Consider the following 15,489-nt stretch of genomic DNA (forward strand, 5'->3'; position numbering starts at 1 on the left):
CCAGACGCCAGAATGTTTGCCAGCCACATTTTACTCGCTGGCAGGCGTGATCCAGCCGTATGACAGCCAAGCCTACCCAGTGAAATTTGTCGACCCGCATAAGTCCGATTATCGGACCGATTGAGCACGATATGGGGCCGATCGTAGCGCCAAATACAAATTATAATACGGAACACTTCGTCAAATTTTCGAGGACACATTTTACAATATGCGGTACACTGTCAAGGGTACACTGTTAGACTGACAATGTACTTTATCGTATTTCCATAAAACTAGCAACGCTGAATGGTAAAAATCAGTTCACCATAGTAACTGTTTATTACAATGAAAAGTACGAAAACAAGCGAATCGGTTACCACCCGAGAGTGGGACATTTCAGCGGTACGCCGTGTTGGTCGTTCGAATGTTTTAGTGATATCCTTTAGGGAAATTGAGTGCGCATCGCATAGTGTGATGGAGCAAAATACAAACAGTTCAATTTGAAAATTTTGGATTTATTATGTCTTATGATGCATTTGATGAGTGAGTATTTCCGAATTTCAAAAAGCATTCACATTAGATTTTAAATAATTGTTTTTATTGTATGCAGATTTAGCTGCCTCGAAGGTTGCGATCAATTTAACGCAGGAATCGCTTGTTTGTGCGAAGTCCAGTTTTTCGGAACCACCTCTACCGGCGTTTGTAGCGAAGAAGACTTTTACACATCCGCCGCTGGAACCGTTTTTCGTAGAGATCATTTGTCAGTGTCGGAATCAGATTCTGACAACATGTCAAATATTAAAATTTCTCAGATTGATAATACTGTTATGTAAGTTATGTGACGCTTGTGAATTTTGACGGCCTAAAAGATTTACTCATTTTGAATTTCGATTAGGACACTCGGTGGTCGAATAGCCAACGGACCGGCGGATGCCACGCATCTTATAATGACACGAGTAACATTGGTTAGTGTTCGATACTGCTTATCTAGGATATGGATTACTAAAAGTGTCGGGGCATGGTTTTACCTATGTGAAGGATGTGGATGATACCTTTTAGTGTAAACCGTACAATGTTCTCAAATCAACCAACCGGAATTTTTCTTCAATTCTCTTCAGGTGAAGCTATCCATTCGGAATGTAATATAAATAATTTAACTGAGTGAGAGAATTGTAGGAAAAACAGCATGTTCAGCCAAGAAGATCCGGAAAACGAAGCTAGAGAAACCCGGAATACATCGTGATTATAAGTTGTACGGAATGTCAAATCTTTATACAACCATTTATTGAAAAAAAATTGTAACATGCATACCTTGCTACTTCACTAAGCGTTTGTTTCGTAATATATACATTGATGGCGGGCGAACGAAAGTATTCTAAGTTATTTACGTTCACTGATCCTATCAACATAAATGAAATAAAATGTTTAAAGCGATAACACAGACTAACAGACATGACAGTATGAGTAATTTCTTATAAAAATAATTTTTCGTGATGCACTAGTTCCACCTATATTGTACTGCGCGAACTATTTACTATCTGTACACCCCTTGTGTAATGTAAAGGTTTTTTTTTACTAGTATGTTTCCCCTCGTTTGTCAACACCGATCAGCTGCTTGCAGGATTGCTTGATTTCATCAAAATTTTTGAAAATAAATCGTCACAATATATTATTGGATTATGTTGATAATATATTTAACTTTTTCGCGATGTTAGAAGGTAACCATTTATTTGACTCAACGTTGTTCATCTAGACTATTTTTTATTGTGTTGGTAGTTTTCACCCGAAATTAAGTGGCGGCAGACCAGAAGCAAGTAAATATTGCAACAAAGCGGGTTCGATTTAGTATTGCGTTTGAGGATGAGAAGTAGACAAAATTATGTATATAGTTTTGGCAATATGTATTAAATCTATATCCTGCATGAAATTCACATGGACGTATACAAATCAAAACATTACAGGTAATTCTGTATGAATGGCAACTCTGTTGGTAAATGAAAAAAAATAAACAGTCTAGATGACAGACGGGATGTTTTTGATAGGGTTACGTGGCGCCATCATGACACATGTGAGTACTGTCCCAAATAAAGGAATATTCAAAATGACCGTTAAAATGATTGAAGAATCTAATTTGAGTGTCCTGTCTGTTAGTCTGTGGCGATAATATGTTTGCGTAGTACATAAATCTTCCGAAATACGTTGCAAATGAATTTATTAGCAAATATAGAATTTACTCCGGAACTGTTTCATTAACTTCGAAACTCTTGTGATTATCGATCAGTATAAATAAAAAGACTACAGACTATCTAGCATGGCAAAACATACGGCGTCATAATCCTTTAAATTCGCTTTAATTAGTAGTCTGCCATGTTACGATGGAATTACGTGATTGTCGATGTTGAAAACTTTTCAATTGCTAAATACTGTTATTCAGAATGTAATATACGGCATCAGAAAAACAACAAACAACTTAGTCTCATATCGTAGCAACGTCGATGTTGCGTTGCCAGATATGTTTTATTCCTACCATTTTAACCTGTCTGTTTGAAACCAAGGGATGGGCTAGGCCAACTTATGTGTTAGGTGAACCAAAAACATTCGATGCATTTGTATGGGACTTAGGGGTATTATTATTTGTATTTGGTAGCGCTTCGATCGGCCCGCGTCGACCTAAACAAGTTTTATGTTTACATTATGTATCGCTATAGGAACAGAGCGAAGGAACATCGAACAAGGCATTTTCGAGCCGACGTCTCCCGGATAGGGTATGAAATACATTCTTTTGTTTCGATCATAGAGGCTTCAACCTTAAGGTCATTCGCCTCTTAGGGCCAGAAAAACTCTGGCCCTATTATAGGAGTTGGAAATCCAACCCCAATATATCCCATCCCCTGAGTATCAGACATCCGCTCTCTGCTTTGGTATTTCTTCACTCTTTTGTTCTACCGATACACTATGTAAGCTCGAAACGCAATCAAAAGCTTTCTTGCACGATGCGCCCGATGTTCGGATTTACTGGGTATGCGGGTAGCGGGCACACACGAGAATTATTACCTAGTAGATTTTGTCAGCCCACATCGGTTCGATCATCGGCCCGATTATCAGACCGATTGATCACGATATCGACCCGATCGTAGCGCTGCAATCGGGCCGCCATCGGACAATTGTGCATCATTTGCATCAACCACGTCAACCTGAAAAAGCTTTATGCCTACATTATGTATCACTAGCGCAAAAGAGTGAAGAGATACCAAACGAGGCATTTTTGACCCAACGTAACCGCGATAGTGTGACATCGGGCACTTAATTTTTGTTTTATTTGTAGAAGCTTCAACCTTAAGGCTATTCGTTTTTTCGGGTCAAAAAAACTGAATGGCAATCGAACCCCGCGCTATACCCGTCGCGTCAACATTCTTCTTGTTTTGGTATGTAGTCACTCTTTTGTTCTAACGATACACAAAGTAAGCTTTAATCGAATACAAATATTTCTATTTGTTTTTATCTTGTTCGAAACGCAATCAAAAGTGTTCATGTACCATGCGTCCGATGTTCGAATTTACTGGGTAAAGTACGATTCAGACGGTCCGGCTTCTTCCGTCACCGTCACCGGAACGTCAACGTCCGTCACCGTCATTCTGATTCACACGATCCGGTTTCCTATCCGTGTCCGTCATGTCATTTTCTTACACGCAGAATTTGAAGAACTTAGTTTCGCACAATTTTATTCCACTAATACAAAATCTGGGAGCTTTTGAAGCCAATCGATCTGTAGTTTTCCTACCTTTTAATCGAATAAATAACTTTCAAAATTAACATGAAAGAGGAAAAAAACAAAACAATCAGTTCCACACAACAACGTAACGTACGTTGCAAATCTACTGATAAGTTCAACTACTTATATGTGGTATATTTCGTTTAAGAGTGGGGTCTTGACACCGAATACATACATAACAAACGTCAGCTCAATACCGTAATCATATGAATCGTGCATGTGTGCGATAATCACAGTCCGTCAAATATTCTTTCGGAGAAATGTTGACGGAGCTTGCCGTTGACGGACGTTGACGTTCCGGATCTCTGCTGAATCGTGTGAATGTGCAAAGGAAAACTCATTTGACTAATTTTGACGGAGGCTGGCGTTCCGGTGACGGTGACGGAAGAAGCCGGATCATCTGAATCGTACATAATTCTTCTATTGGGTACGAACGATTTATTTGATTAAAATAGTGACAAAAGGAAAATTGGTTTAATATAGCAAACATTGTTGCTTGAAACAACACATCTGATTTTTCTCGGTGGATTAGTTAGTTTCAATAAATATTTTGATAATACCAACAAACATTTTACTACTTTTTATTCCTGCGTTCCTGTCAATTTCGTGACAAACAATTTCATAGTAAATTCAACTTGCCAAATCAACTTAAAATGAGCTAATTTTGGATAAAGGTTATTTTTATAGTGCTTTGAATTTATAAACTTGGCAGTTGAAATAAATGATAAGACATTAACTTAAAATGATTAGTATTTCTACTTACGCTTTTGTTTGTTAAAATTATTCATTTTGTTTTATTTTTACGAATAAAATGATTTCTTTCCAAATAATTTGAAAGAATGTTTTTGGTACATTTTTCTTCTTTACATCTATATTCCACACATTTATAATAATTATTTACATGCCACAATCAATCCAGTATTATTTTTGATAGTTACCAATGATTCGGTGCCCTTCCAGTAAAGACAGTCATAACCTGCATCAAATATAGGCTGTGAAGAAAACGTGTTATTGCAGTTTCTAATATTAATTATAAATACTTACGCTTGGATTGTTGAAAAGTCCATTGGAAAATATATAAACTGATAAAAATTTTCTTTTAAACATATAAAATACTTTTCTGTTCATTCACGATTGAAGAAATAGTTGTGGTTTAAAACAAATACGACTAATACGGTTTTTTTGAACAATAAACTTTGTTGTGCCATTACACAAATAAGACAACAGATAAAACAAATCAATTTTGTTATTAACATAAAGATAAGACAGAATTGAATCAACATAAATATTGCCAATAAAATCAACTATACTTTTATTGATGCCCGATATATAGATGAATTATTTCAACAATAAAATTAGCTGTAACAATTGTTTTTTTCGTTTAGCAAGATCAAAATATTTATTCAAATTGAACAGAGATCTTTGTTGATGTTGAAGGGAGAAAATGGTTTGAAACAATCTTATTCTAGCTTGAAATTAACATGAATCAGATTTAAAAATCTACCAACTGGTGTGTTATCTTAAACAAGCTTCATTTCTCTGCGTGTAGATAGTTCTTAATACTACACGCTCGTTCAATGTTACTCTAAAGTGAGTACAATTTCACTCACTATATAGTGAGTAAAGCTTGTTTACTCACTTTTTAATAAATATCTAAGACAAGACCTGACATCTGGGGGGGCTGCTTTTGTTCCAAATTGAACCAGTTTCTGATTGGCTGATTTTGATGTTGCTACCTGCACATTGTGAAAAGAAAAAACTTTTGCAGGGTACGCGAGCAATGATGCCAAGTATAAAGAAAATCAGAAAACAAGTTTATTAAAATGTATAATTTTAGCTCACCAATGAAAATGAAAATTTTTGGAGAATGTTTCACTTTTTTTCAATCTCATTGGTAATAAATATTTATAGTGGCAGCACTGTGTAATTAAAGTAGACATCAAGCCATTTTTTCTTTTTAGTGAATTAAAGTGTAACCAAAAAAGATTTGTTAAATTAGTGTAAACTCGAAAGTGTGTTCAATTTTACGAGAAAAATGAACTGTTGTGTTCCACACTGTGGTCGCACTAAGCATTTCTTTCCAAACCTGACTTTTTCCGGTTTCCAAAAGATCCGGTAATACGCCAACAATGGATTCGATTTTGCGTTCAACATGAGATATTTCGTGTTTTGTCATCAGTCATTAATTGTTTTTAAACATTAATATATAATAAAGAAATGCATTCACCAAAACATTTTTCATGTTCATTTCAAAGCAAAAACCTAAAATCTAAAAATTTGAATGTAATATTTTTTTCCTTTCATAGTTAATAAAAAATCTGTAGCCGATACGTTGGTATTTATTCCACAGGGCGAAAATGACGTGAAGAATGATTCAGAAGGAAGAATAAGAAGCCAGTTGTCAGGTCTTGTCTTAGATAAATATGATATTTCGACAGTCCCACGACAAAAGGGCCTAACTGCAAATGACAGTTTCTCTTTGTTTACTTTTGCCTTCACGATTTACCGCACTGCTTTTATATTTGATGCCTTATTCATAGCAAAACTTTCAAGGTAAAACCACAAGCTTTCGATTGATATTGGAAACTTTGGATAAATTGCAGTAATGGCTCTGTAATAACCAAAAGAGAAAGTAAACAAAGAGAGGCTCTCATTTGCAGTTAGGCCCTTTTGTCGTGGGACTATCGATTTGTCAATTTCTGAGTAACATCAGCGGCCCTTACACGATCATTAAAAGTGTCATTACTAAAAAGTAATGACACTTCTAATGATCGTGTAAGGTCTACGAGTTCAGTAATGACACGAGTAATGATGGAATTCCGGATTTTCCATCATTAGCGGCCCTTACACGAGCATTAAAAATGTCATTTTAAATGATGTCATTTAAATTATGTAATTCAAATTTGTTTGAAATTTCGTCATTAGTGCACCATTACACGTTCATTAAAATGACATTATTTTTTATTAATGACATTTTTAATGACTCGTGTAATGGCCGCTATTACCAACATTATTTCTTCTTATTTTTTTTTGTGGCGCTGAATATCTTTAGAACTATACGCGAAAAAATGACAAAGTGTAGATTTAAATTATTAATATTAACGTTTCAATGGCAAATCAAATTTATTTTCAGCTAAACGAAAATAAAAATATTGCTATTGCTATTGCTTTAGTAGTTACAAATACTCATCATTAGCGGCCCTTACACGATCATTAAAAGTGTCATTACTAAGTAATGACACCTCTGCTCAAACGCTCGTCATTATTGCATTACTGTACATCATTACTTTTTAGCATTACACGTTCATTATTAATGATGAGTATTTGTAACTACTCCAGCAATAGCAACAGCAATATTTTTATTTTCGTTTAGCTGAAAATAAATTTGATTTGCCATTGAAACGTTAAGATTAATGAAACATTAACAATTTAAATCTATACTTTGTCATTTTTTCGCGTATAGTTCTAAAGATATTCAGCACTTCCACAAAAAAATAAGAAGAAGAAATAATGTTGGTAATAGCGTCCCTTACACGATCATTAAAAGTGTCATTACTAAGTAATGACACTTCTGCTCAAACGCTCGTCATTACTGCATTACTGTACATCATTACCTTTTAGCATTACACGTTCATTATTAATTATGAGTATTTGTAACTACTCCAGCAATAGCAATAGCAATATTTTTATTTTCGTTTAGCTGAAAATAAATTTGATTTGTTATTGAAACGTTAAAATTAATGAAATATTAACAATTTAAATCTACACTTTGTCATTTTTTCGCGTATAGTTCTAAAGATATTCAGCACTTCCACAAAAAATAAGAAGAAGAAATAATGTTGGTAATGATGGAAAATCCGGAATTCCATCATTACTCGTGTCATTACTGAACTCGTAGACCTTACACGATCATTAAAAGTGTCACTATTTTTTAGTAATGACACTTTTAAAAATCGTGTGAGGGCCGCTATTAATAATGAACGTGTAATGCTAAAAAGTAATGATGTACAGTAATGCAGTAATGACGAGCGTTTGAGCAGAAGTGTCATTACTTAGTAATGACACTTTAATGATCGTGTAAGGGCCGCTATTTACTCAGTGCTACAAATGGTAAAATTAGCTCGAGTGAGTAAACATTACTCAATATCATTCGAATTGAATAAGGGATTCGAATAAGGAATTCTTTGCTTTAAACAAATACTGACTTACTTCTATCCTGAGGGGGATGACAGTATTGAATTAATTCTGATTTCGAAGAAAAAGTTAGTCTGGCAACGAAAAATTTACTTCAAAGGACTACTATAACATCGAAATACTTTTTATTCTTTATTATTGCAAACAAGAGACGAAATATCCAAATGCATCCATATGCAAATATCCACATGCATAAACATATCCCTTTGCCAATTAAATGTGAAATTAACAACAAGAATTTATGATAAAACTAAATTTATGAAAAATGTCAAAATATGAACCAAATCCATTCTCCTAAAACTATATTATTCAGAACATCATTTTCAAATCTTTGCTTCGACAAACTTCTTGTGTTTGAAAACGAAAAATTCTGTCTGTCGAGCAACGTTCGGTTTGATTCGAAATCATCCAAACAAATGTAGATTTATTCAAATGTACAACCGTTATGGTTTCGAAATATTTGAAAAATATTGTTCGGCTTCACATTACACGAGTCTTTTACGATAAATTCTGTTCCAGCCTCCGGACATATTTCGTCTCCGTTGTAGACGGTCTCTTCATGTTCCTCATTTTCCACCGTCGGCACACGAACAAACTCAAAATGTCCACAGCTTGAGTGTGGCTTTTCTTTAGGTTTTCGCAAATGTATGCTCTCGTTGAAAATGATCTGAAAGTAATGTATTCCTAGATTTACAAGTTTTTGGTATGCAGCATACCTACTGCCTTCAATAATGGATACTATTTCGTCATCTGTTGGAAAATATGTTTAAACTTGGCTTGATGTATTCGAAAGAAGTGGGAAAATCAATTCTTCTTTCCGCTTGTACATAATTTCTTCTTTTGCTTCGATTTTATTCAATCGAGACTTAAATGATTGCATTGTGAAATTTACTACTGTGGATTCAGTTGAGGTGAATGATCGCGCTTGTCTAAAAAAGCTTTCGCATGCTTGGTCTTGCAAACAAGAAATTTTGAATGGGATATTATCATCACGACAACTCAATAAACCGACCCATTTTCTTCAAATACCGCTGATAAATTCTAACGTTTGGTGATATAGTATTTGAATTTTCAAACTCGTACGCCGACTTACCGCTCTGAACAAATTTATATGTGAAAAAATCAATTTCTAGTTCTGTGTATCTTCGTCCCTTTTTAGAACGATTTCCAATACGATTTTCACATTGTGATAGTATTGCTGTAATATCTGATGAACCACGTTCAAATGTTTTAGCCTTCAGAACATTGACACTGCTGTCGGCTATATCACAGTGTCGATTTAGTTTAAATAATCGACATTTTCTTCGAAAATTTCGCATTTCTTTTCGACATATTCTACTTCGAATGTTTCAGGTACAATAAGAGCTTGCTTTGGAGCATGATTATCATCTTATTGCTCATAATTCACGGGAAATTCCTCATCTGTAGACTTACTGGGAGTTGGGCGTTTTCTGGACCGTGTCATATTTTCAGTACACTTATCATTATGCTTGGTTTTGACGTGAAAAAAAAAGTTTGATAATTTCCATGTACCACTTCTTTCTGGACGAATAGTAACAAAATATTTCCTTTAAAATAAAGCATTGTAAAACAAAAATTTTCCATTTGTCGGGGCTCCAGCTCGAAGAATTGATGTTAAATTTCTAGCACCAATTAATAAAGTGTTGGAGTATACTAGAGCATTGGTAATATATGGTAAAGGAAAATATAACGGCTAACTTTAGTTGCAAAATAAAGTAATCAGCGCATTGATAATGTTTGCATGTTGAACATGCTTCAAATCTCTAAATCTTTACTTAATTTTATTATACCTACCATTATCATAAGAAGTAATAGGATTGTTAGGATTGAACTAATTCAAATAATTTTCAGAGCAACTGTGCTAGCAGCCTGAAACTGGAAATATATTTCCTTATTTAATATGCATACAATTCACGCATTGCATTTATAACTTACAAATTCAGTTTTCTCGCATGTATTTAATTCTTTCGAACATGAATTTATTTCACCGCTTGTCATCAATGACATTGTTGTATGTGTTGTCATAGCAGTAACTATGCAACACAAGCAAATTTTTCATTTCTTTTAAAATCTAGATAAATTGATGATATACCCAAGGTGATCTAAAAAGCGAGGCTTACTTTGCATATTCCCATTAAGTGATGAAAAATGACGCATATGAGTAATGCGAAGCGAAGTAAATTTTTAATTGGTAATTAGGGAATGAATTACTGTCTTTCCCCTCATTCTATCCAACGAACGAAGGAAGCCGCTACCTGCTCATCGGTCATTGGAAAGGATCCGTCTGCCTTCCTCCGTTCCGCCTCCGACAAAAGGAAAAGTTCAGTGAACATAAATTTTCACGCAACGTTTTCAAAGCTCTGTGAGTAAAACTGGTTGTCAATTTAGAAACTGAGTCGAAGTTACTTATTCTTCTAAATCAATATTACTTAGAGCAAATTCAGCAGCTGCAAGATTCATATGGGTGGTCTATAATGTAAATGAAACTGAAATAAACGTATCCCCAGCAATCCAGTTTAGTTTCATTTATTCGACCAGTTCTACTGTCAAAGTTAAAACTGGTATACACTGCCGTTCTATTTTTTTTTTGTATATCCGAAACACAGATAAATCGCTGCTGGGGCTGTCAGTTTATTTTGTTATAATTCCTAGATTTAAATTTTAAAACTGACATAAATTATGCATCTAGAACTAGAACACTCCTGAATATGCCCTTAGTTTTTGACATTTGAACTAAATAAGCAAAAGTGAGTATAAATTATTCTCTTGAAAGTAACATTGAATGAGCGTGTAATAATTTTTTGACAGCGTGTAAGCATATGAACTAAACAAAAAAAAAAGAATCAGAGAAAAACATTGTGTTATTTTGGAGTATACATGAACAAAATGATTTGATCGTAAAATACATTATACAAAATTAGTAACTATTAAAAATGTCAAAATCACTGGTTAAAAAGGCGTTAATTTTAGCGGAAGAAGGTTTGAATTGTTCTGAAAGGGAGAAAAATAAGGAAGGTAGGTGAGTGTGATTTCAATCAAAAAATGTTATCAATTTCACACATTTCTTTAGAGAAACACAATCGAATGTCATCGCATCAGGCATCATTGAAAAAGGTTGGCAAACGAAGACACAATATTTCTAAAGAAGTATCGAAACAGCGTGGAAATTTTACAATAATGGAAGCACGAAAAATGTTACAATCTCGTAAAGATAATACCGAAGATAACATTCGGAAACTGTTGTTGCTAAGTTCCACAGGCGTTGAAAAAAATGCTAGTGCCAAGGTAAGTTTTCGGTTTGTCTGAAGTAAAACTATTATATGCATCCGTTTACAGTTGGTTAAAAGAGCTCAGACGGGGCGATATGTGGTAGAAGCGAAGGAATTTATGACACAGCAAGGACAAGAACAAGGCGTTTTTAGCGAAGAAGATTTCACTGCATTTGAAAAAGAGCTTGAGCGAATAAGTTAAAATAGTAGTTTATTGTTCCAGTAATTTTTAATATCTTTGATTTGAACTATCACAACTCCTTCAAATTAAAGGTGGGACTTCGCTTTCATCGAAATTATTACCATTGTTTGTTTGTTCAAAATTATCACCTTTATCTGAGTTTGTTCTGACAATAGTTTTGTAGTCTACAGTTCCACTCAACTGGTTTGTTCTTGGCTGACATTGATTCGAATGTCGATCTGAAGCAAAAAAAAAAAATAAATAAATAAATAACCCCCGGTGAACGACCAAAAGGTTAAAGCCGGGGTAAAATAAATGATATTAATAATAATAATAATAAAATAAATATCAAATAAATTACGGTCACGCATTATCCTACCTTTCTTCTGTGATAAGTTGAAGCATACGTTAAGTCGATTAAGCTTAGGCATAATGATAAGTAGATGTCCAGTAATCGATGAACGTTGGCATAAGGATGTATCCGTTTTTACTTCATCATTTAAAGCCATCTGAAAAATCTTTCCTTTTATTGTTGCTCTTACGTAATTAGGCTGAACGTCCACCTGAACATAAGAACTGTCCAAATACCTGTAATTCATTCATTAGTAAACATATAAGCAAATCCAATGTTTATCTACATTACTTATAAATATGTATGTTCACTTCATATCGGTCGTCCTCGTCACGAAAATCAAATTGGATTTTTGGTTCATTTATACTGTATGGTCTTCCACATTCGGCAAATAATATTCGTTTCCTTTTTTCTACACGTGCACCTTCATCTAAACTCAAGCTGGGTTTTTCTTTCGAACGTTTTGAATGTTTTGCCATTAAGTTTCGCGTTTCAGGACAATGTTCACTTTTCTGCTGCCAGAACTGGGTTGCTCGTTCTTCTTCGTCTAATTCTCTAACACTATCTTCTTGATCGCGAATTGTTTGATTCACCCGAACTTTTTGTTCGTCTCGTTCGAACTTGTATTTGAGTTCAGACTGGACAATCTGACTTCGATTCTCTTTAAAAAATTTTCCAGCGTTCAATCGATCGGTTCGAGTTATTTCTTCTCCGTCGAGCATAGCAATTTGTGGTAGGGTGAAAATTACAAAATCTCTGTACCCAAGGAAGTCAGTACATGGATTACCAGTAAGGTACAATTCTCTCAGGTTGTAATTGTTTTTAAGAGATTCCACACTGGTCAACTCGCCTATGAAATTGAGAGTTAAGTCTAACTTATGAAGCGATTCTAGTCCTGATAGGTTCTCTATCCGTTCGATGTTGTTGATAGCTAAATTGAGATATTCGAGCTTTTTTAGCATGTTTAGATTTTCAATTTTCGGTATAAGGTTTGATTGCAGCAGGAGGATTTTCAGCTCACGGCACCATCGGTCAATATGTTCGATTTTTTCGATGTCCTCCTGATGCAAGGAAAGTTCTTCCAATGTACCGATTACTAGTTCGTTGTGCTCGGAACGTTTACGAATAAGCTGTTCAGTAACTAAAATGAAAAGGTGCTTATAAAATGTTTTGGAGTTTATCAATGCATACTTACTGCGAACCATTTCGGCTGTTTTAATAGAAGAATAATAACATTGTTGCTACCCTTAACAAACATCTGGTTGTCAAGGCAGCTCACAGTATTTGGAAGAAACTAGAGGCACTCTAGAAAAAATAACATGCGCATTAATTACCATATTGATATTATTTGAAATTCGACCGTTTTATTCGTTGAAAGAAACACTTACTTTTTAAGGCAACTATCAATTCGATGTATTTATTTTTCGAATTTAGGCATTTTGTCAATCTTTGGACAAATTATGGATACCATCCAAGATATCATCCCAAAAATAATATATTTTTTTCGCGACAAACTATTCGATGACATGTTTTTGACTTCTTTAAACTTTTAAGCACTGCTGTACATTTTCGTCGGAAAGGGCGAGATTAGAAAAGTACGGTGGGTGAGATAACTTTCTTAATTAGGGTCTATTCATATGTTTGCTAGTTTAGTGATGATACGGATGATATCGTTGTTGTGTTGCAAGAAAGCTTTGACATTTATTCGACTGGAAAAATGAACAAGCGTTCATTCTTAACAGTTTAGTTTAGTCTCGGTGAATTTATGTTAAAACAAATTTCGTTGCGAGCATGTAAACAGTACTGCGGAATTATCAAATGAATTAAGGTTAGCAGTGACGGCCTAATGATTTTATCGCTGTTATTTTGTTGTCAGTTCAGTTGGTGATGAGTTGATAAGATTCTGTCTTCTTCTTCACCCCCATATTCCCTATTGGGGTTTCAATGGTCCATGAGGTTTGGGTAAGCTGCTGATGTACGTTATTTGAAGACAAATACTTGGAACGGATCTAAGTTCAAATGACAGTTTCTCTTTGTTTACTCTCTTTTTCGATTATTACCTATTTCGATCTATCTAACACTTAACATGGAATAATGTCATTCAGGGGTAGACATAAGTTTGTGCTTAGAGACATAAATAATGGCTAAACCATCAGCTTTAGACCTGCAGTTCAGAAATTGCTAGTAAAATATATTAATATGTAATAATTGGAAGAGAAAGAAAACAAAGAGAAATTGCCATTTGCACCTGTGATCTTCTCTAATGTTTATCAAGTTTTATTTTTTTGTTTTCGCATTGTTTGCGAACTCAGCATTAAATTTGTGCAACAATGTTTGTATAGCGTACATTCATCCCTATTCTAAATTTCGATAGAAACGAAAAAACTCGATCGAATGCAAAATTTTGCATTCTGTATCTTGATCGAGTTTTTCATGCAAAATCGTCAATCGAACGAAATATAGAATGCGAATTTTCACACTCGATCGAAATACTCCGATTCGATCGAAATTAGTGGTGATTAGCATTAGAATACTTTCCCGTTTCGTTCCATATTGACCGACGGCATAACTCTTCTTTGTTATTACGGCGGATGTGGATTGACTGTTTCGCACATGACACGAAAGTGGTAATAAGTTTAGCAATGTCATCGCATAAAATTTAATAGATTTTGTCAAATGAAATCACTCACTTGTGAGACTACATTCTCACTTTTTTCACGTTCCTGAGTTAGTAAGAATAAATATGTGTGTGCACGAGTTTCGGTACGAACTCGACGGGAGGTGTTAAGTATCCGGGAAACGGGGGAACGAACATACGACAACCCTTTCGTATTTGGTATTGTTTAAAGGCGTTCGGAAATTACGGAAACTAAGATCATGCTATTTTTTTATATATTGTGTCTTTTATTCTTTATCTAAAGGCACTTCAAGAGCTATTGGTCCACTCTGAGATTCATTCATTACTTTCATTGCAAGTTGTACGGTATAGTTGTTACGTAACAATGATTGCACGAGAAGAATAACAAGCTGACAATACTTCTAACAACTTTGACTAAATATTACTAGCGCGGATAAAACAGTTCCGCCAGCGAACTTTGCCTTATGCTCAACTTAATACCTACAGTAAAAATACTCGTCTAACGATTATCACATATTTCGTTTTGATTCCTAAATTACCTGTTTCTTTTATTCTTTTGAAGGCAGCTCTTGTTTTTCGATAGGTATTTGTAAAACTATTCTGTACATAAAAGCTGCGTCCTAAATCTTAGGTTCTTGTAGGTTTTGATTCAGTTAATTGTTCTATTTTAACTGCTTTCTACTTACATTTTCGTCCTAAAACGACTTTAGGGTTTCAAAACAAACTACTAATAGGTCTATAATCTGGATTGATCAAGTCTTATGCGTCTGAATTGGCTGCTTCCTTATTTAGTTTGTAATTTCTTTTCGACCATTTGAACCGGGACGGTATTATCACTGGCAAAAAATCAGTCGATGCACTGTTCTGGTCTTTCTATTTCTTCTGTTCGTTTATCAACTTTCTCGTCCTGGCAACTTTGTAGTTTTTCTTGGCCAAGGGATGGGCAATGGGCAGTCATACTGCAGTGGAACCGGACCACGAACATTTCTTTCAAAATAGCGAAAGATGAAGAACCACCATTCTCGGCCTATGTAGTTGCTGCCATTTTGCTGTGGATAGTGAGAAATGTTTTAATAATTTGTT

General features: G+C 34.7%; 4 protein-coding genes across 11 annotated transcripts in view; 2 read left to right on the top strand and 2 right to left on the bottom strand.

Moving 5' to 3' along the window:
* The first annotated feature begins 338 nt into the window (after nucleotides 1-338).
* Nucleotides 339-1,430, top strand: LOC131432700 (uncharacterized). 3 transcript variants are annotated; one of them, XR_009229946.1, is made up of 4 exons: nucleotides 339-522; nucleotides 590-808; nucleotides 875-1,097; nucleotides 1,156-1,430. XR_009229946.1 is itself a non-coding variant. In XM_058599138.1 (4 exons), exons 1-4 carry the CDS (start codon nucleotides 500-502, stop codon nucleotides 1,125-1,127), a joined length of 342 nt encoding a protein of 113 aa, XP_058455121.1. In that variant the 5' UTR covers nucleotides 339-499; the 3' UTR covers nucleotides 1,128-1,430. The 3 variants fall into 3 exon arrangements, 1 of the variants encoding a protein (XP_058455121.1); XR_009229947.1 differs by having other exon boundaries at nucleotides 875-1,039; nucleotides 1,098-1,430; XM_058599138.1 differs by having other exon boundaries at nucleotides 875-944; nucleotides 1,098-1,430.
* Nucleotides 1,431-10,778: 9,348 nt separating this feature from the next.
* LOC131428234 (uncharacterized) lies at nucleotides 10,779-11,461 on the top strand. The gene is made up of 3 exons (XM_058592005.1): nucleotides 10,779-10,981; nucleotides 11,037-11,251; nucleotides 11,303-11,461. Exons 1-3 carry the CDS (start codon nucleotides 10,900-10,902, stop codon nucleotides 11,435-11,437), a joined length of 432 nt encoding a protein of 143 aa, XP_058447988.1. The 5' UTR covers nucleotides 10,779-10,899; the 3' UTR covers nucleotides 11,438-11,461.
* Nucleotides 11,425-13,063, bottom strand: LOC131428233 (protein tilB). Its single transcript, XM_058592004.1, has 4 exons — nucleotides 12,964-13,063; nucleotides 12,060-12,909; nucleotides 11,796-12,004; nucleotides 11,425-11,655 (listed from the first exon to the last, which is right to left on the bottom strand). Exons 1-4 carry the CDS (start codon nucleotides 12,971-12,973, stop codon nucleotides 11,498-11,500), a joined length of 1,227 nt encoding a protein of 408 aa, XP_058447987.1. The 5' UTR covers nucleotides 12,974-13,063; the 3' UTR covers nucleotides 11,425-11,497.
* A 1,583-nt stretch (nucleotides 13,064-14,646) lies between these two features.
* The window catches only part of LOC131428237 (phosphatidylcholine:ceramide cholinephosphotransferase 1-like), a 65,634-nt gene continuing 64,791 nt past the window's right edge, over nucleotides 14,647-15,489 (bottom strand). For all 6 annotated transcript variants that reach the window (XM_058592013.1, XM_058592012.1, XM_058592007.1 and 3 more), the window contains one exon: nucleotides 14,647-15,455. In XM_058592013.1, coding sequence (XP_058447996.1) covers nucleotides 15,300-15,455 — 156 coding nt within the window. In that variant the 3' untranslated portion in view covers nucleotides 14,647-15,299. The remainder of the gene's footprint in view (nucleotides 15,456-15,489) is intronic.

Source organism: Malaya genurostris, chromosome 2 (genome assembly GCF_030247185.1).
Source record: "Malaya genurostris strain Urasoe2022 chromosome 2, Malgen_1.1, whole genome shotgun sequence".
Lineage (NCBI taxonomy): Eukaryota > Metazoa > Arthropoda > Insecta > Diptera > Culicidae > Malaya > Malaya genurostris.